The 21,032-nt window shown below is 40.0% G+C and overlaps 2 protein-coding genes across 2 annotated transcripts in view; one reads left to right on the top strand and one right to left on the bottom strand.

Annotated features, from left to right (window-relative positions):
- Nucleotides 1-9,539, bottom strand: part of rdh12 (retinol dehydrogenase 12) — a 17,075-nt gene extending 7,536 nt beyond the window's left edge. The window contains 4 exon segments of the mRNA XM_034233408.1: nt 1,065-1,169; nt 4,181-4,336; nt 7,294-7,412; nt 9,405-9,539. Coding sequence (XP_034089299.1) covers nt 1,065-1,169; nt 4,181-4,336; nt 7,294-7,412; nt 9,405-9,481 — 457 coding nt within the window. The 5' untranslated portion in view covers nt 9,482-9,539.
- Nucleotides 9,540-11,638: 2,099 nt separating this feature from the next.
- vti1b (vesicle transport through interaction with t-SNAREs 1B) lies at nt 11,639-20,800 on the top strand. The gene is made up of 6 exons (XM_034233409.1): nt 11,639-11,875; nt 11,981-12,039; nt 12,582-12,773; nt 16,567-16,740; nt 19,240-19,301; nt 19,644-20,800. Exons 1-6 carry the CDS (start codon nt 11,779-11,781, stop codon nt 19,732-19,734), a joined length of 675 nt encoding a protein of 224 aa, XP_034089300.1. The 5' UTR covers nt 11,639-11,778; the 3' UTR covers nt 19,735-20,800.
- The last annotated feature ends 232 nt before the right edge of the window (nt 20,801-21,032 follow it).

Raw genomic sequence — 21,032 nt, 5'->3', positions numbered from 1 at the left:
ACTAATGCTGTCAAAATGATCGCGTTAATGGCGGTAATTAATTTTTTGAATTAATTGCGTTAAAATATTTAACGCATTTAACGCATGTGCAGAATGGCCCGCCCCATACGTGCCACCAGTGGCAGCGCCAGGGTATGGCTGGGGTAGGCTACACCCATACCAAGAAATGGCTTAGCCCCACCATGAAAAATGATGTTAAAGTAAGCAAAATAAAGTCCGCCAACTCGCGCGGAGTAAATTGCACAGACAGCAGTTAGTAAGATTGATTTCAGTAGCCACTTGTCTGGAAATACCGAAGACTAGAAACGGTTTTGAAAACTTTTGTCACCTAGTGATCGTCTTCTCAATAGAACATCTTTGATAATGTCTTCTGGCCAATCAGAATCCAGATAACGGCGTGGTGTTGTTGCAGGAAGTCCCGACGGAGAATACTTTTGCTGTAGTACATCTCTATACATCGATACAACATTACGTGTTGATAGAAATCAACACCTAATTAAATAAGACCCCACGGTTTGATGATTGATAGGTGTGTGGGCTGTCTTTCATTTTGACACACAGAACAATGTTATAATAAACGTATGTTAAATGGATATATCCGCCTTCTTTCATTTATCTTTCCATTTCCACAACAATATACATAAAGAAATGGCATATTTTGGACATAGTTCGAATGGTGATTAATCATGATTAATTCATTTTTAAACTGATTAATCTGATTAAAAATTGTAATCGTTTGACAGCCCTAATTTTTACATTTTCTATTTCTGTGCATATTTATTTACTTTCAAATTAACTTTCACATTCCTTAATTATAGAGAAAACTATTCAATTTATTTCCTGAAAAACAGAGGCACAATGTGAACAAATTGCCATTTTAACGGTAACAATTCTGAAGATTAATATTTGGTTGTTGTGTTTAGGACTAAAGTTGGTTAAGTAAATATTAGTGGGAAATAATATTAATATATAATATATTGATGCCAGTTTTTTCATATTTTTCCACTATGGAAATCAGAGAAACCTTTTTTAAATTGAAACACACGTTACATTTAATTTCTCACCTAAATGATTGACTCCGATGTGCATCTCGAAGCCATCGATGGTCTTTGTGTACGGGCACATCATCACCCCCGCGTTGTTGATGAGGATATGGAGCTGGTTGACCTCTGCAGAAGAGAACATCACATACATTAAACAGGTGATAAAATAAAAACAAAGCGGTGCTCTGTATGTAGACGTCACTCTGTATGTATGTAGACGTCACTCTGTATGTATGTATGTATGTATGTATGTATGTATGTAGACGTCACTCTGTATGTAGACGTCACTCTGTATGTATTTAGACGTCACTCTGTATGTATGTATGTATGTATGTATGTATGTATGTAGACGTCACTCTGTATGTAGACGTCACTCTGTATGTATTTAGACGTCACTCTGTATGTATGTATGTATCAGGGTTTCCGTTAGCCGGTAATTACCGGTTTTTAGCTGGTAAAATGTATTAAAAACCGGTCAATTCAAAACCTGCCGGTCAAAATGTCTGGTAATAATTAGGGATGCTCCGATAGATCGGCCACCGGTCATTATCGGCCGATATTCACTGTTAATAGTTTGATCGGTGCTCTCTATAAAGCCCGATCAGGAGAGCTGGATCTGATCGATATGGACATAAACACGAGTGAAGTGTAACCAGATGCGAGAAAGAGATCAGATCAGCTGCTGAGTCTGACAGAGACACGTAGCTCTGCATAATCACCTGAAGCCCCGCCCACTGTTTAGCGAGCTGCATGAAAACTGACGGGCTGTCAGGAGAGAGGGAGGGAGAGGGGAAAAGAGAGCATCCGTTTCTCCCGTGTTATTATTCAAAGTTGATGTAAACTTTTGAATAATGTACTTCATCTACTACAAGTAGTTTGTTTGAATGTAATAATTATGTTGTTTGTTGTTTGTGGAATCATTTATTGAAAAATGAATCTGAATTTTTCCGATCTGTTACGATTATAGACTGAAGCAATATAAAAATGAGCCCCGTGAACTGAGTTTTAAACTGAAGCATATCTGCTCATAGTCCGGTAATTACCTGCTAACGGAAACTCTGCTACACAACTCTTATTATTATTATTGAAATATGACCGGTAATTTTCAAATTTGTCCGGTAAAATAAATTCTGCCCGGACATTTGACCGGCGAGAAAAAAGTCCTAGCGGAAACCCTGGTATGTATGTATGTAGACGTCACTCTGTATGTTGTAGACGTCACTCTGTATGTAGACGTCACTCTGTATGTAGACGTCACTCTGTATGTTGACGTCACTCTGTATGTAGACGTCACTCTGTATGTAGACGTCACTCTGTATGTTGACGTCACTCTGTATGTAGACGTCACTCTGTATGTATGTATGTAGACGTCACTCTGTATGTATGTATGTAGACGTCACTCTGTATGTATGTGTGTAGACGTCACTCTATATGTATGTATGTAGACGTCACTCTGTATGTTGACCTCACTCTGTATGTAGACGTCACTCTGTATGTAGACGTCACTCTGTATGTTGACCTCACTCTGTATGTTGACCTCACTCTGTATGTTGACCTCACTCTGTATGTAGACGTCACTCTGTATGTAGACGTCACTCTGTATGTTGACCTCACTCTGTATGTTGACCTCACTCTGTATGTAGATGTCACTCTGTATGTATGTAGATGTCACTCTGTATGTAGACGTCACTCTGTATGTTGACCTCACTCTGTATGTAGACGTCACTCTGTATGTATGTAGATGTCACTCTGTATGTAGACGTCACTCTGTATGTATGTAGATGTCACTCTGTATGTAGACGTCACTCTGTATGTTGACCTCACTCTGTATGTTGACCTCACTCTGTATGTTGACCTCACTCTGTATGTAGACGTCACTCTGTATGTAGACGTCACTCTGTATGTTGACGTCACTCTGTATGTTGACGTCACTCTGTATGTAGACGTCACTCTGTAAGTAGACCTCACTCTGTATGTAGACGTCACTCTGTATGTAGACGTCACTCTGTATGTAGACGTCACTCTGTATGTAGACGTCACTCTGTATGTAGACGTCACTCTGTATGTTGTAGACGTCACTCTGTATGTAGACGTCACTCTGTATGTAGACGTCACTCTGTATGTTGTAGACGTCACTCTGTATGTAGACGTCACTCTGTATGTTGACGTCACTCTGTATGTATGTAGACGTCACTCTGTATGTAGACGTCACTCTGTATGTAGACGTCACTCTGTATGTTGTAGACGTCACTCTGTATGTATGTAGACGTCACTCTGTATGTTGTAGACGTCACTCTGTATGTTGTAGACATCACTCTGTATGTAGACGTCACTCTGTATGTTGTAGACGTCACTCTGTATGTAGACGTCACTCTGTATGTCGACGTCACTCTGTATGTTGTAGACGTCACTCTGTATGTAGACGTCACTCTGTATGTAGACGTCACTCTGTATGTAGACGTCACTCTGTATGTAGACGTCACTCTGTATGTAGACGTCACTCTGTATGTTGTAGACGTCACTCTGTATGTAGACGTCACTCTGTATGTAGACGTCACTCTGTATGTTGTAGACGTCACTCTGTATGTAGACGTCACTCTGTATGTTGACGTCACTCTGTATGTATGTAGACGTCACTCTGTATGTAGACGTCACTCTGTATGTAGACGTCACTCTGTATGTTGTAGACGTCACTCTGTATGTATGTAGACGTCACTCTGTATGTTGTAGACGTCACTCTGTATGTTGTAGACGTCACTCTGTATGTATGTAGACGTCACTCTGTATGTTGTAGACGTCACTCTGTATGTTGTAGACGTCACTCTGTATGTAGACGTCACTCTGTATGTCGACGTCACTCTGTATGTTGTAGACGTCACTCTGTATGTTGTAGACGTCACTCTGTATGTTGTAGACGTCACTCTGTATGTAGACGTCACTCTGTATGTCGACGTCACTCTGTATGTTGTAGACGTCACTCTGTATGTAGACGTCACTCTGTATGTAGACGTCACTCTGTATGTTGTAGACGTCACTCTGTATGTAGACGTCACTCTGTATGTCGACGTCACTCTGTATGTTGTAGACGTCACTCTGTATGTAGACGTCACTCTGTATGTAGATGTGACTCTGCTCACCTGCAAGGAACTTCTGAGCGAAGGCCCGTATGGAGCAGGTGTCGGCGAGGTCGAGCTGCCGCACCTCCACCTGAGCGTGAGCACACGATGCTCTGATGCTGTCTGCTGACTCCTCCCCTTTATCTATGTCTCTGCAGGCCATGATCACACGAGCTCCTGCAGGGGGAACAAGAGAAGCTAAACTATGAACACAGAAGCTGCATTAATACAGAGAAGAGAGGAGGAAAGAGGGAGGGGCTTGTGCTGGAGCAGGAAGACATTTATTTAATTTATTAGGGTGTCTATAAGGATTTAAAGGTCACCTATCATGCTACTTTTAGGCAATAGCATAGGTCTCAGATATATAAAAATATATAAAAAACATCTCTATGAAGTGTTTTGCTCAAAATACCAAACAGATCATTCTAGCCATGCCTCATATCCCTCTATTTCACTTCCTGTTTCAAAAGTGCTGATTTGGGGATAAAGCTTTAAAATAAAAAAGGATGGGTCTGAGCTCATGCGGGACCCGGCAGCTACTGTCTAAACTAAATACTGCCGTGATGAAACGCCATATAGGGCGACTGTGGCTGCGAGGGAGTGCGTTCGTCTTTCAACCAGAAGGTTGTGGGTTTGATCCCAGCCCGTGCAGCCAACATGTCGATGTATCCTTGGCAGGGTGGGAATTTCACGACGGCCACGACGGCCATGGCCGTCGTTGCCCCGCACTTTGGCCGTGATGCCCTGTGAAAAAAAATGCAATTCACGGCCAAAGTGGCCTTGGTGCCCCTGTCAAAAGTTCCAGTGTAAACAACGCTAGTAAAGTCATATTAGTGCGCGCAGTAGGATAGTCCCGTGCCTGTGGATCAGAGCGATTGCTCTGCTGTGATTGTTCCGTCAGAAATGCCTGTAGGGGCCCGACAGCCTCCTCCTCAGCCGCGGGAGCAAGACAAGCACAGGTAAGCAAGCGGACCAAGCTGTTTTGATATGATTTAACTGAAGTATGTGGTAGTATTTGAAAGGACTTAACATTTACGTGTTTATAGAAAGTACTATTGATAGGTAATTACCATTGTATTAGCCTATTTAAAGTCGACTCGTTACATTTTGTCATGAAAACTAGCGATAGCTAGCTAGTTTGGATAGCGCTAACGTCTTCCCTTCAAGGGGTCTACATCTAGTGTTGCTTCTACAAGCTAGCAGATAGCTGTCACCTTTGAATCTAGTATTTTTCTTGCTAAGCGGTTTTGATATAATACATGACTGACTTATGTGGTTTATGGCTGAACTTAACGTATACGTTAAAGAAACACTATTGCTATTCAGCCATTTGTAAAACGACTGGTGTTGACGTTAGTGCTACACTTTTCAGTCATGTTGATTGACCAGCGTAATTTAACCAAACGGCCTTTGTGTCCTGTCATGTGGCCTTTGTGCCCTTGAAAAAAATGTGAACGGGAAGGCCAAATGGCCTTGCCCCTAAAATGACGAAATTCCAAGCCTGATCCTTGGGCAAGATACTTAACCCTAAATTGCTCCCGATGGCATGGCCAACGGTGTGTGAATGTGTGTGAATGTTAGTTCCTAGAGCAAGTGGTACTGCTCTGTATGAATGGGTGTGAATGGGTGAATGACATGTAGTATGTAAAGCGCTTTGAGGAGTCGTAAAGACTGGATAAAGCGCTATATAAGTACAGTCCATTTACCATTTACCATATCATGGATTATCAAGGATTATCTCTGAAACAGTATGGAGCTCAAAGGCTTTCTCTCTTGCCGGTTATACCACAAGGTGAGTTCCTTTTTACTTCCTGCTTCTTCACACACATGCTCTCCAGTACAGGTTAGCTCTGAGAGTTAGCGATGCTAATGTAAACACCGACCATATTACGTCCAAAACAGTCGGGCATTGTTTCTGATAGCAACGTTTCTGATTGGGCCGTGGGTCCACATTTCAGATATTACGTCATATCGGACGCAAATCTGGATCAGCTCCGTTGTTCCCCGTTTTTAGAGATTTGGGTACGGAGGAAAAGAGAGAGGGTTTTATTTTCTGACGCTGCGTAAGTTCCCCGACACACCGGGGACACATCTTTATGTATAAAAGACATCAAAAAGTGCATTTTGCATGATAGGTCCCCTTTAAAGAGGAAATTGGATCACATTCAGTTAATCTCTAATTATTTATTTACGTGTATATATTTCCCCCATCTGTTGGCTTCTTATTGTTTTTTTGTTGTTTTTTTAAAGATGTTTTTGTTTATTTTTCTGGTTTTGTTTTCTAACTGGATTTTATGCAGCTTTTTTGCAGAAAAAAAATTAATGCAGGAAATTATTTTTTCAGACTTAATCAGCGTGTCAGTTTTATTACCAAGTAGATGTACACATATGAGGAATTTGCTTTGGGATATGTTGTGCATACAAAGACACAGAAAGAAGAATACGTAGCAAAACAAAATTAAATTAAAATAGGTCTGTTATGACAGCTATTTAAAAAAACTATTTTAAGACTATAATATATACTGTATTTAAACCCACATCTTATGGCACTTCTAAATCAAAGCATTACTGTTATACCATGGCAAGGTCAACCAAGGACTGCCAAGTCTAATACTGGGATTTAGGATGTTCGGCTAAAGCAAACACACTGACTTTGTTTTAAATATCATTGCAAATCTACCAAATAAGCCCAAATAATAGGTTTTACATTAATAGGTAAACAAAAAAATAAACTAGAAAATGAATATGATAATTAATTAATTAATATATAAAAGATAATTGGATCATTTAAAAACAATTTTCAATTTCTAGACTCATGTATTCATTTCCAAATGTAACAATTTGATATTGGGGGCTTTCAATTCTACATGTTTTTATTTTTATTCATCTATTTTCCTATTTTTAAATTAATAAACGTAATGACACCTCACCGAATGTATAAATATGGAAATAAATATAGTAAAAAAAATAAGGAATATGTAAAAAAAAGAATTGGGCTAATATTTATTTTTCAATTTATGTGCTTATGTATTTGTTTTCAAGTAAATTTTATTTATATTTGTATCTATTCTTTTTTATTATAATGGAACAAATATTATGTTGTTTTTTTGTTTTTTTTGTAGATAATAAATCACCTCTCACTGCGAGTTCCAGGGCCGTCTCCTTCCCGATGCCGGTGTTTGCCCCCGTGATGAGCACCGTCTTCCCCTCCAGAGAGACGGGGGACCGGCACACTCCTCCAGCCGCATACTTCCTGTTGACCAGAGGAGGAAGTATATAAATATATATCCTTTAAATACACCACACTGTGAAAACACTCTGATAAAGTCATGCATTGATAATGGTACCAAAGTAAAAGTATGTGAGTGTAGTCGGGGAAATGCAATTAATGAAAGGAAAAGTACTGAATGCATTAAAGTGACCTTATATTATATCATGGGATTATTACTAACCATGCATTAAAGGAAAGCAGGATTTACTGTTGTTCGAGGTGGAGCTCATTTTAACTTTTTGTGTTTCAGGCTGCAACAATTTCTTATTTTTTTATAATGGATGAATGTGCTGCTCACATTGGGTTGGGTTTATCAAAATTCAGGGAATAGTGAGAAATGCTGTTAAAATTACCCAAAAGTGACATCTTCACAATGCTCGTTTTGTCCAACCAACAGTCCAGACCTCAAAGATTATTAAACAGAAAATTACATAATTAAAAAGGAAAAATCAGCAAATCCTCACATTTAAGAATTCGGAACCATGACATGTTTTTGCAAGAAAAATGACTTAGGTTTGTATGTCTGGAAGAGCCAAATAATAAAATATTCATATCATATTTATTATTTTAAATAGGGATTTGTTGAATTAAGTAAAATGGTATCATAGCAGACTTTAATATCATATAATTTATTATTAGTGCTGGGCGGTATACCGCTTCATACCGAATACTGTGAACTTTAAACCTTACGATATGAATTTGTCATATACCGTTGAAAAAGTGGCAAAGTGTGCTCGAGCGGTGCAACAGTGAAAAGCGTCCCCTGGTGACTCCTTTCACTGCTGCACTGCTGAAATGCATGCAGTTTCAGGGAAGGGTGGGATTTGTTTACATTTTCTAACAGTGCTTTTGTTGTTATGTGGTACTCAAACATTACATTTTGCAGATGATCAGGTGTTTTTTGTGGGGCCAAAATGTATAAAATGTAAATACATTTCGGATCATTGAAAAGTAAATAAATACCGTGATATCGTTTTATGACATACCGCCCAGCCCTATTTATTATCATACAAAATAGTGGCCAATTGTTTGACTGTTAGTCGATTAATCAATACCTTAACTGTGCTTTTTTGGGACCTTTTGTGTGCAAAAGTGTACATTTGGAAAGCTGAATTTAGCATATAAAAATCAAGCACATTAGGGTCATAATTCAATAGTGATTATCCCTTTCATGGAAACGTATAATGATCGTAATCAGAGGTGGTAGAGGTACTTTGATGTTATACTTGAGTAAAAGTAGAAGTACTCAGATCTTGTACTTAAATAAAAGGACAAGTACCACAGTGTAGGAATACTCTGTTACAAAAAAGTCCTGCATTCAAAATGTTACTCAAGCAAAAGTACAAAAGTATTATCATAAATCAAATATATATATATATAATATACTTAAAGTACCAAAAGTAGAAGTACTCATTCATTATTTAGTTCCACCACTGCTGTTAATACACAGTAACACATGGTGTGGACATATAAGAGAAGTCAGACAGCTCCGACTGACTAGCCTCTTCTGAAGCCAGTGTGAGTTACTGTGTCCTCATTATTATGGGACATATGGACGTCCTTTCTTAATTATTCACAGAGGCCAACTTGGATCCTGAACACACAGTCACACACACACTCGGCGTCAGGTCGTACGACCCACGCCACCGTGAAGCAGAAACCAATGGCTCTGCAGGAGTAAGAGCTCTCCCAGAAAACTCCTCCTACACTCAGCCTGCTGATAGGCCTGACTCTGTGCACAGATAAAAAACTACCATCTTTCTATTTAATTGATTTTCCTCCAAAAATATCAGCCAGCGTCGTGTGAAATGTGAAAAATCCTCAAAAATGGCGAGAGCACAGTGTTTTATGTAATGTCACCTCATCGATATGATTACATCAGTGCAATGCAAAGCCCTGAGTGCATCCGTGCTATGTGTGTTTAAATAAATGGATTTAAATGAGAATGCACGAGTGGTTTAATTGCATTCTTACCTTATGTGTGGAGCAAATAAAATGACCAGTAGCGTCACCACTCCGAGCCCCGCGACTATCACTAAAAGCACCATCATAGCACTGATACCTTTCTGTCTCCTCCGCGGCTCTGTGGGCTGAACAGCTGATGTCAAAGCAGAGAGGGTCAAAGAGCCGCCGCGAACTGCATCATGGGATTGTAGTTTTTATTTTTTATTAGAATATATATAGATTTCAATTTATTATATCATATATAGGATGTATTATAAATAAAGCCATTCAAGAGGGAAAACTATGTTGACTATAAATGAAATACATACGTGGATAATGAAAAAAGTAAAGCAAAGATTATAAATATATATATATATAAATGAAATAGATATTTAAAAAATATATATATATAGGCTACTCGATATGAGATAAGATTTTTTTTTTTGCCCACAAAGGGGAAATTAAAATAAATGTTACCCAAGCAGTCGAAAACAAAACAAATTGATGGAATAGATAAGATTAGATTAAATACATCCTCCTGGGACCCAGCCCATTGATTAACATGCATCTCCTTTTACTCTTTTGAGGTACTCTATCAATCTCTGATGTACTACAGAGGACATCCTGGGCTTTCCAGTGATATGTCATTGGTTAAAATTGCATGCTGGGAAGTTCCTCTTTGTTTTCATCCAAAATGGCTGCATACCAAAAACAACATTTTATAGAAGCATGAGGAGAAGTCAAATATTGTTGAATAATTGTTATTTTTTGTTTATTAACATGTGAGGAACTATATAATTAGTTCTGAAAGCAATTCAATAATTCAAGTTTGGAAATAACAGCTCTTTTATAAATGTCCATTCTAGTGGACGTCAGGACCGTCTTCATGGACTCAATATTGTTGCAGGAGACGGAACCAGATAGTTCAGGGAGATTAAGATGTTGAGTTCTCAGATGATGAGAGAGGTGAGGATTTCACACCTGCAGGGATAGAAGAGGGTCAAGAAGAAGGGGGGGAAAGATGCAGGAGGCTCCATGAGCGCACAGATACAGACAGAGACAGATAGGGACGAGCTGGAAAGAGTAGCACTTATGTCTTATTGTTGTTTTTATTTTAAGTGGAGCCATGAAAAATGAGAATTGCCTCAGGAATGCCAAGTGTGTTTCAATGAGCATGGTCAAATGGAAACCACATCCATAAAACTAGATTACCCTACAGCCCGTGCCGACTGGAGTCAGTGAGTATACTTTCCCACTTTTCAAGGCCCCGACCAGACTTAAATATGGAGTGTGGACTGCTACTAGAGGTCCCAGTTCACCTCCTGCCCTGCCGTGGTGCCCTTGAGCAAGGCACCGGACAAGCCCCCCCCCCCCCCCCACACTCCCATTGCTCCCCGGGCGCTGTACAATAGCTGCCCACTGCTCCTATTAGACTCCTGGTACTATGGGTTAAAAGCAGAGAACAAATGTCACTGTGTGCTCTGCATGTGGGACCATTAAAGAGGGTTTCATCCCTCTGATTCTATCTAATATAATATAACGAAAACAAATTAAAACAGATTTTTCCCAGGAGTTTTTCAATTGAAACCAATGAAAAACTATAAAATACAATACTCAAATTTGACATGTTTATATGAGGACCCCCTTAGTGGTTGTAGAAATATTTTATATCAAATTGTGTTTTCTATTTAACTTATTGTACTAAGATTATTTTTGTAATCATGCATGATATTTTTTAAATTAACCTTTTTATTTATTTTTTAATCTCACGTACCCCCTGCAGTACCCCAATGTACCCCTAGGGGTCCACGTACCCCCATTTGAGAATCACTGCTCTCGGACGCTAATTTAACTTTAGATTATCAAGGAGAAACCAAAACGGAAGCAATTCTACAATAAGCATAAACAAAAATAAACAATGACATTTAAACATGACAATCGTTAAAATAAAGTTAAAATGTTCACATATAAGTAGTAAAACACATATTTGAATACATTACTTTCTAGTAAAATTGTTGTGGAGCGTTCATAATTTAGTTAGAAAACTTCATTTCCCATGATGCACCGTGTAAACTGTCTGCGTAGTGCCTGGATAACGGTTGTTTAAACATGTATTTCATCAACATGTGTTATAATCTGTACGTGTTATTCCTATTTGGTATCTTAAATGTAGTTTATATTCCTATTATATGTTTTAAATAAATAAAAACCGAGTTATTTTTATTTTTAATCCGGAGTTTTTGCCGTTGTATCACGAGGACCTCAAAGCGGAAGCGTCTCGTGCATCTGATTAACGTCAAAAGCAAAACTAACAATTGTGCTTTTAGATTAACCTCTTAGAGCTGTTTTTAAAAACAACACCACACCATTATCTTTAGGATAAAGGCAGTTTAGCTACTCAGAAATGTCGTCGGAGGAATTTGAGAAGCTCCATGAGATCTACAAATCTCTGTTCGAGGAGCTGAAGCTGCTTCCGGAGAAAGCTCTGAGGAGCCAGGGAGGTAGTTGTTGTTGTTGTTTTATAAGCTAATGCTAACGGTAGCTAACAGTGTAATAGGTGTTTTCTGTGCTGTGACACTGGATGTTGTTGTTGTTGTTGTTTACAGAGGAGAGGAAGAGACTGGTGAGGACCTTCGATGAGAGGAAGGGAGAGGCTGAGGAAGTGGTGAGCTGCTCTCTTTATTATCTGTTCAATATCTGTTGTTTTGTATGTGTTATATGTGTATGTATGTATATGTAATAAGAAAGGATGTACCTAAAACATAAAAATACCTCCAAAAGTACAATAAACATTTGATAAATAGCTGTTAAAAAATATGTACACTATGTCTGATATGTACACTATGTCTGATGTATATCTACTGCTTTTTCCACCAAATAAATAAGAGACAACACACACTGCAAAATATGCATTAAATGCAATTAGATTTATATATATTTGTATTGTTTTTCTTAATGCATGTATGTGTTTTTTTTTACAGCTCTTACGTCTTATTCATATTATTCTATTTTACTTGTGTTTTCTTTTTCTTTCTTTTATGGAGCCTCCTTAAAATTACAATATTGTAATACTTTAAAGTGGCAGGGTAAATGCACTTTCCACCACTATTGTTATAACTAGTTAAACACTCTGTCATTTTGCATGTGTTGTGTGTTTAGCAGCACTTCACAGCTTTCTCTTGAATGGCTCTGTCTTTATGTCTGCAGTTACAGGGAATGGATGAAGAGCTGCGTTCTGCTCCGTCTGCCTTCAGAAACATGATGAGCACAAAGCTGCGGATGTACAACCGAGACCTGGGGAAGCTGCAGAGAGACATGAAGACCTCCGATTCTGGGTCCTCTTCTCAGGCGGGGGTGGGGAGTCATCCAGGCATCTACTCATACGAAAACCAGCAGAGTGTGAGTGTGTGTTGGCTGTGATATGTTAGAAATGCTGTTCGAGCACCGTGTCATCTCATCACGAGGGTTATCAACTGTTAGGAAAATCTCACTCGTCAGCGGCTTGAGCTTCAACCTCAGGATCCATGTATTTGTGATCCTCTCCAGAATGGAAGTAGTCATCACATGCAGAGCATCAACTATTTCCTGAACAGTGTCCTTCACATGCTGATATCCAAGAGAGGGAGTTACACAGTCACAAGATGGAGGAATAGAAAGCAGTATTCAATGTTTACTTCAGATTAGCTCCACGTCAGAAATGAGCATGCTTGATGTCTCTCTCCATAGAGGTTGAATCATCATGTTAATCACATAGCTATCATATGCCTCAAACAGTCCTGATGCTCTTCTAGGTAATCACACATCCTGGCATGTTCACAGCTACAGTTGGGATACCTTTGTTATCATGTGGACTCTGATATTGGAAGAGCATATTCAGTATCTTCCCAACATGGGAACAAGGAAGTGTGAAGCAGGAAATGTTTCAGGTGGAAACGAAAGTGGAACAACTTGCTTTCAGATCGAAAGCAAGAAGCTTACTTCTCTTTTCTGCTTTATGTAAAAACTAATTCGAGGTGAATGTAGAAGTTCAAGGAAAAGTTGACACATTTCCTTTTCTACAAACTATCCCCTGCAGACGACAGTACACATTTATAAGGAAAGATTAAGGATGTGATTTTGAACGCTTTGTAATTTTTTTAATCGCCCGTTCCATTCTCGTAAAACAGGATATCACAAGAACGCCTCGAGGGCATTTCTTGATGATGTGTCAATTAGACCCTCCAGAAAAACGCCGGCTAAAATCCTTGATTATGCGATCAAAATCAAACATGCGGTTTATGGGATTTTATGTGGTGAAATTGCAGGAAGTTGCGAAATATGTGTAAGATTTTTTTTTTTTCAATATTGGGCTGTCTTATTTATTCTCTCTCACACACAACCTGCCACTAACGTTAAACCCCTTTACTATTCAATCAAACACATTCAATGTTTATTTATTGTAAAAGCAATAGGGCTATTTTAATCACACTCTCTCTCACTCACACACACACACACACACACACACACACACACACACACACACACTTACTTCTCCGCCTCATTCATTCATTTACTCGTTCGTTATCTGACCAGCTTCAATCTTGTAGGCTTCTCACCTCGTTTCTTGTAGCCCTCGAAAGGGTTTTGGAGGTCGATGCCTCGGTGAACGTGAGTTGTTTGGCTTTCTTGTCCGCAGCAGCAGAAAGCATTTTCGAATGTTTGAATGAATCAAAGTGGGTCGTCACCGTCGATGTTCTCTTATGCTCCAACACAGAATAGTTTCCCCCCACTTTCGTGCAAGACATCGGGGGAATTCTGCTTTGTCCGGTCTTTAGCAGAAATGTTCGTCGGTAAATGAGATGGATTCGATTTTGTCATCTTGGTGTTTTCTCTCTCGTGTGAGCTCCACACGTTCACTCTACGGTGTTGTTTACCTTCTGTGAGGCGCAAACTGATGACGTCGCGTCATCATCATCATCATCATCATCATCATCATCATCACTACTTCACGTAACTTTTTTTCCCCCTCAACTTTGTGTGGAAAAACGCGGGGATTATGCGCCCTTTTGATAAATATGTAGCCTTTTCAAAATCTGCGCCATTTAGCTGATTATGCTGTAAATTCTGCGATCGCAGAATCACGTTTTTCTGGAGGGTCTAGTCAATGTGTCCTTAAACAACGAATGTTTGTCCATAACGCAATAGCTTTTACACGACAGTCCACACAAATGTCTAAAAGGATAATAATGATGTTACTTTTGACGAACATGGATTTTAATTAAACTTCTTCTACAATCTGAACCATCCAGAGCTCTCAGGTGGTCTGCAGGTGGTCTGCTTCAGTGTTATTGAGTAAAGACTATCATAATGTAAAATGACTAACACACAGCTGTCAACAGTGTGTGAGGTGCTCTATGGTCCTGTGAACAGAAACACTGTGGAGAACTCAACGTGGAGAAGCAGCATTCAGATATTATTCTATATTATCTCCCAGAAAACTGCAACTCTCTCTTCTTTTACATCAATTTATGTATTTGTTTATTTGGCAGGGACACTAATGTACGGAGCCCTGGAGGGTTCATAGAGAGAAAAATAAATAAAACGTGACCACGTTTTACTTAATCGTGCGCACGCTTTAGTAACTCGTGCGCACAAGTTACTAAAGCGTGCGCACGAGTTACTAAAGCGTGCGCACGAGTTAATAAAGCGTGCGCACGAGTTAATAAAGCGTGCGCACGAGTTACTAAAGCGTGCGCACGAGTTACTAAAGCGTGCGCACGAGTTACTAAAGCGTGCGCACGAGTTAATAAAGCGTGGCCTCGTTTTATTTAAATTGAGGGATTCCTGTCCGTGACTCACAGTATCTGCTGCCCACAGCTGTTCTATAGAAGGAAAACCTCCTTCACTTTATGAAATCTCTGCGGCACCAGTGGCCTGTACTACGAAGCAGGATTGGCTATTTACACTATTCATTCATGAAGTATGACGCTGCGCTGTCAGCACGCGTCTCCATGTTTGTGATTGGTCAAATGTTGCTAACCCCGTCCCTTTCACGTGAACGCGCTCTCAGCCGGACAGAGAAACCCTGGTTGATTTACTGAGTTGATAACCAGCGTTTGTTAGGGTTAGTTAAGCCGGGTAAATCGAACATGTCCAGGTCCAGGGTCTGTTGAACTGGCTTCGTCGTACAGGGCACTGGAGGCAGTAACATGTAACTAAGCAGAATCTGAGAAGAGCAGCACCAGCTGCAAAGAGCTGTGCCTTTTACTGTTTACTTCACTGCGTTTCCCTTCATTAGAACCGCTGAATAGAGATCGAGGCTGCTACGTTTAACCACACACACCTATACACACATCGAACTACCAGAGTATTCTCCCTCGTTTTATGAAGGAGATGTCCTGTCACCGGGGCGCATGATGTGTGTGTGTGTGCTCAGCTCCGCTCTGTGTGCGTGTTCGTGTGTATCCGACACCACCGGCATTTGTTTTTCAAATTACCACGAACAGTACTTTAAACAAATCTGGTTCCCCATAGTTAAGTGTATTCCCAAGTGAAAGAAATGTGTTTAATCTTAATCTCGATGTGCTATAGTCCTGCCGGAGTGCACCGGAACGAACGATACTATCATAAACAAATGCCCCCCCCACCCCCCCCCCCCCCCACACACACACAAAACGAGGCCATGCTTTATTAACTCGTGCGCACGCTTTAGTAACTCGTGCGCACGCTTTAGTAACTCGTGCGCACGAGAAAGTAACTCGTGCGCACGAGTTACTAAAGCGTGCGCACGAGAAAGTAAAACGTGGCCACGTTTTATTTATTTTTCTCTCTATGAACCCTCCAGGGCTCCGTACTAATGAACACTTAAAACATGAAATATGCCAAGTGTAAATATGCCGGATTTAGCTTTGAGCAGTCGCTCACATAAAACATTAAGAACATGAAAATTACAAACATAGCAGTACAAATACATAAAATGCAAGAGTAAGAATACCCAAGTATTTAGGACATGGTAATACAATATAGCAGCATCGATACATAAAGTGCAAGAGGAGATACCCCTGTGTTAAAGTGGTGATCGTTTGTTTCTCAGCCATTGTTTGAGTTGACCTTTAAAACTATTGAGAGGGACAATCCAAAGCTAATAGCATTTAGTTTCTCCACTCTGTTTTGCTCTTATTCCCCCTGGTTGTAATGTGTTCCTCTCCCTCAGACCCAGGTCCAGTCCCAGAGAGCGTTGCTGCTGCAGGGCACCGACTCTCTGACCAACGCCAGTCAGAGCATCGAGAGAACTCTTCGCATCGCAGCCGAGACGGATCAGGTCGGCACCGACATCATCGAGGAGCTGGGAGGGCAGCGCGAGCAGCTGGACCGCGCCAGGAACAAGGTGAGATGTTGTGTCATTATAACCAGGGGTGCACATAACCTTTTGAGTGAGTTACTCAGATGAGTACCAGGAGACAGCGCTTGGTACTCACCCCACACGAAGCGCGGTCCTCCTCAGTGTCTCCTTCACTGTCCTCTACTTACACTTCTTGCATGCTAGATGATGAAGATGATGAAGACGCACCTCCCTGTCCCTGTTTAAGCCTCCGATTTGCTTTCTTCAAAACTTGTTGCTAAAACTGTGAAGTCCTTGCATTTCCTGAGGCCAAGTTGAAGGATCAAATACTAAGAAATGATCACATGACTTGAAGTCATATCTGATTTCAGATGTGGGAAGTTACGAAGTACACTTCTTCAAGTACTCTACTTAAGTACAATTTTGAGATATTTGTACTTTACTTGACTTTGATCTAACATTTTTAATTAGCTGCACCTTTACCAGCTTTGAGAACACTTTCATGATCAATCATTATAAAACATATCATATATATTATTCTGAGATGGACCAATCTGCACAACGACTACTTTTACTGTCGCTACTTTCACTATATTTTGATGAGAATACTTTTCTACTTTTACTTGAGGAACATTTTGAATGCAGGACTTTTACTGTAACAGAGTATTCCTACACTCTGGTACTTCTACTTTACTCAAGTACAAGATCTGAGTACTTCTACTCTTACTCAAGTACAAGATCTGAGTACTTCTACTCTTACTCAAGTACAAGATCTGAGTACTTCTACTTTTACTCAAGTACAAGATCTGAGTACTTCTACTTTTACTCAAGTACAAGATCTGAGTACTTCTACTTTTACTCAAGTACAAGATCTGAGTACTTCTACTTTTACTCAAGTACAAGATCTGAGTACTTCTACTTTTACTCAAGTACAAGATCTGAGTACTTCTACTTTTACTCAAGTACAAGATCTGAGTACTTCTACTTTTACTCAAGTACAAGATCTGAGTACTTCTACTTTTACTCAAGTACAAGATCTGAGTACTTCTACTTTTACTCAAGTACAAGATCTGAGTACTTCTACTTTTACTCAAGTACAAGATCTGAGTACTTCTACTTTTACTCAAGTACAAGATCTGAGTACTTCTACTTTTACTCAAGTACAAGATCTGAGTACTTCTACTTTTACTCAAGTACAAGATCTGAGTACTTCTACTTTTATTCAAGTACAAGATCTGAGTACTTCTACTTTTACTCAAGTACAAGATCTGAGTACTTCTTCCACCTCTGTCTGATTTCAAACTCTTCCATTAACACCCTGAGTAAGTTTGCAGCTGTGTGTTTTGCTTGTTGTAAATCAAACTGCAGCAGCTTGACCACAGAGCGTGAACGTTGTGATCAGCTGATTTTGCGCAGTTCTCCAGTGTGTGTGCGGGGCACAGTGTGCATGCAGGGGAGTCTCCCACCGCAGCCAGTTGGCGGAGTTTTGGCACAATTATGTTGTTCATACCGACGTTAACCCTGTCTGTGCACACGGCACCAACTCTGTCATCCAGTGCTCTAAGCCTCTGCCTCCTGTAAGCTTCACAGGTCCGTCGGTTATGTCCTGCGCGGCTCGGCCAGCTCCAGTTCAGTCAGTCACAGAAAGTCAGAAGAGTTTTTGCAGGGAGCGAAACGGCAACGTAGCTGCTTAATGTCTTTGTTTTTTTGTACATGTCTCGTAGTTTACTCCATTGACTGTTGACAAGAAACACGTGTAGACGAAATATGTGTTTTTGTTTTGAGGTACGCAAAGGCGCGTAGTGACACAAGTGACGTTACGCAATTCAGATTTTTGCTGCGCATGCGTACCAGTTATGTGCACCCCTGATCATAACCATGTATAGGAAGAGATGTAAGATACTGTATGGTAGATATCTGAGTCCCCTGATTCAGCTTCTTGTGGAATAGATTTTTGAAAGCAGTCCAGCATTTTTACAACATTTGGTGTCAAAAAAAGCGAAAAAGCCCAGGTTTTAGTAAGAACTGTAAGTAAAGAGACTGTGGGGGAAACTTCTGAAGCAATTAGAATCAGGACTCAGAGAGACACGAGGAGAGCTGGAGCTTTGATGGCAAACACAGGTGGTGTGTCACGAGGTGTCACAGCGGTTGCCAAACCAATTCTGAAGAACTCTTTCTGCAGCTCCAGGTTTTAATTAGTTCGGAGTGTAATAATCAACATTCTTCATCAGCGAGACTAAACATTATGGACCCTGAATCTATAGAGCTCTCGTCCATAGAAAAGAACGAGCGCCAGGGAACCTTCGTCCCTGAACAGTAAACTATGGCGGCTTGTGCTCCGTCACAGACTGGCAACAACAATGCGCCCAAGCTGCTCCTCCTTAAGAGAGATAGCAGCGATACCCAAGGCCGTAGACCTATGCCGTGGGAAAGGAAACAGTGAGAGGAGAACATGATGAACTGGGTCGAAGGTTGAATACCTAAGCAAATGATTCCCTAACAGAGGCTATTTGTTGTCAAATTCTGTATCTTGTTTTATTTTAGTTGGTGGATACCGGAGAGAACCTCAGCAAAAGTAGGAAGATTCTTCGTGCGTTATCACGACGGTAAGTGCTTCCCCTGAAAAGATTATACAATTCAGTTATCTTGTTTTTATTTTTTCCCAATAAATTGAATGTTGAGAAATTGTGTTTCCATTATTCTCTGTTTTTGCATGCTTTCATTTTGAGGACTAGAGAAGTCTCTGTAGTTTGTATGACAGTATACTTTCGTTAAAAACCACTCATTAAGTTTATCGCTGTGAATTGTTTAAGCTCATTTTAATTGCATATTTCTCGGGATAATGATGTGAAATGAAGTTGTTTTTGTTCAGGATAATCATGACATTAAATGTTCCTATCCTCCCATGTCTTCAACTAAAAATCCTTCTCCTTCTTTTGGTCCTGTAGGCTGATGACCAACAAGCTGCTGTTAGGCGTCATCATCATAATGGAGTTGGCTATTCTAGCAGCTGCGGTTTATCTGAAGTTCTTCCGATGATGAGCAAACTTACAATCCAGAATCTGACTTCCTGCAGCAAATACTTTTCATCCATTAAGTGAACTTTTACTCAGCGGGGATTCTGTCAGGTGATTCGGGATGAAACGTAAATCTTTGAACTTGTTAAAGGACCGAATCTACAGAAATGTGACCTGGGATTTGCACTTTTTCATCAGACTGTCATTACCCCGGATGCTCTGCAGGGGGCTTTTCTGGATTTGCTGCAACAGACCCCAGAAGATGCTCCGTCGGATGTATTCACCCCTAAGTTCATGTCAAGATCGTCTGGTGGCTGTACTTGAGAAGTGTTACTGATGGTGCAGAAGGTCTGGGAATGGGATTCTTTATTATTCGTCACCCAAACACTTGCATTTTGCTCAGGGCTGTCCTCTAGCAGACATTCTTAGTCAACTAACACTACGATTTTCCTGCAGTGCGTACTCAAAAGTAGAAAGTGTATGCAGTGTGTGTTTTAGAATTGGCCGTCCTGTTCTTGTGAACGTGCCATCTCAATCACCTGGAGGAAATGTCTTTGAATTTGAAACAAACATCCATTTTGGGCCAAGAACGAACTGATTACAATTTGTTGGCAAAAGTCATTGTGACCTTGCCGAAGATGGTTTTGTCCATAACCCAATAATTTGTTTGCTTATTATGACAATTCACCCAAATGTCTAACAGGATAAAATGATGGTGTTTAATATCTGTAAAACTAAGCTCCTCCACAAAGAATCATGCAGATGCCCCACATTTCATCTCTGATTAATAGAGATTTGCTCTGGAATAAGTAATTCTGGGGAAAAAAGCATTTAAAATGAAGAATCAACTCCGATATCGACCATTAAGTGGATTTAGAGGGGGCAGCCCTTATTGTGCCATTATATAATAACAGTATTTGATTAAATGGCACCAGTTTAATCTGTCATCATGCCCAGTTTCCCAATGCTGTAATAAACTTGAGATGTCGATAAAAAATATAGGTGGAAGCTTTTACAACATGCTATGTTCTTAACAGTAAATAATGTCTGTCTAATCACTGTATAATACAGAAATCACTATTTATAAACAAGCTTCAGTATTCCTTTATTTCCCAGCGTCACTGAAGCTAATGGTTAACTTCAGTGTGATGTCGACAGCGGTCAGAAAAACATCCGGCGGATCTGCCTCAGGTTAGTGCTGCGCAAACAGCATCTGTTACTACGCTCCTAATGCTCAAATAATCGCTGATAAGGTTATTTTTAAGTGCTGTGTTTTCAAGTGGCACATCTGCCGTGGTGTTTTTCCTCCGCAGAGATATC

This window comes from Gymnodraco acuticeps, unplaced genomic scaffold, assembly GCF_902827175.1.
Source record: "Gymnodraco acuticeps unplaced genomic scaffold, fGymAcu1.1, whole genome shotgun sequence".
Classification (NCBI taxonomy): domain Eukaryota; kingdom Metazoa; phylum Chordata; class Actinopteri; order Perciformes; family Bathydraconidae; genus Gymnodraco; species Gymnodraco acuticeps.
This window is presented reverse-complemented; position numbering and strand designations above follow the sequence as displayed.

Excerpts from the sequence above, each read along its gene's own strand:
- vti1b (XM_034233409.1), top strand. The coding sequence starts at position 11,779 with ATGTCGTCGGAGGAATTTGAGAAGCTCCATGAGATCTACAAATCTCTG. Across the intron at positions 11,876-11,980 it reads AGCTCTGAGGAGCCAGGGAG|AGGAGAGGAAGAGACTGGTG; the intron begins GTAGTTGTTGTT and ends TGTTGTTTACAG. Across the intron at positions 19,302-19,643 it reads CTTCGTGCGTTATCACGACG|GCTGATGACCAACAAGCTGC; the intron begins GTAAGTGCTTCC and ends TTGGTCCTGTAG.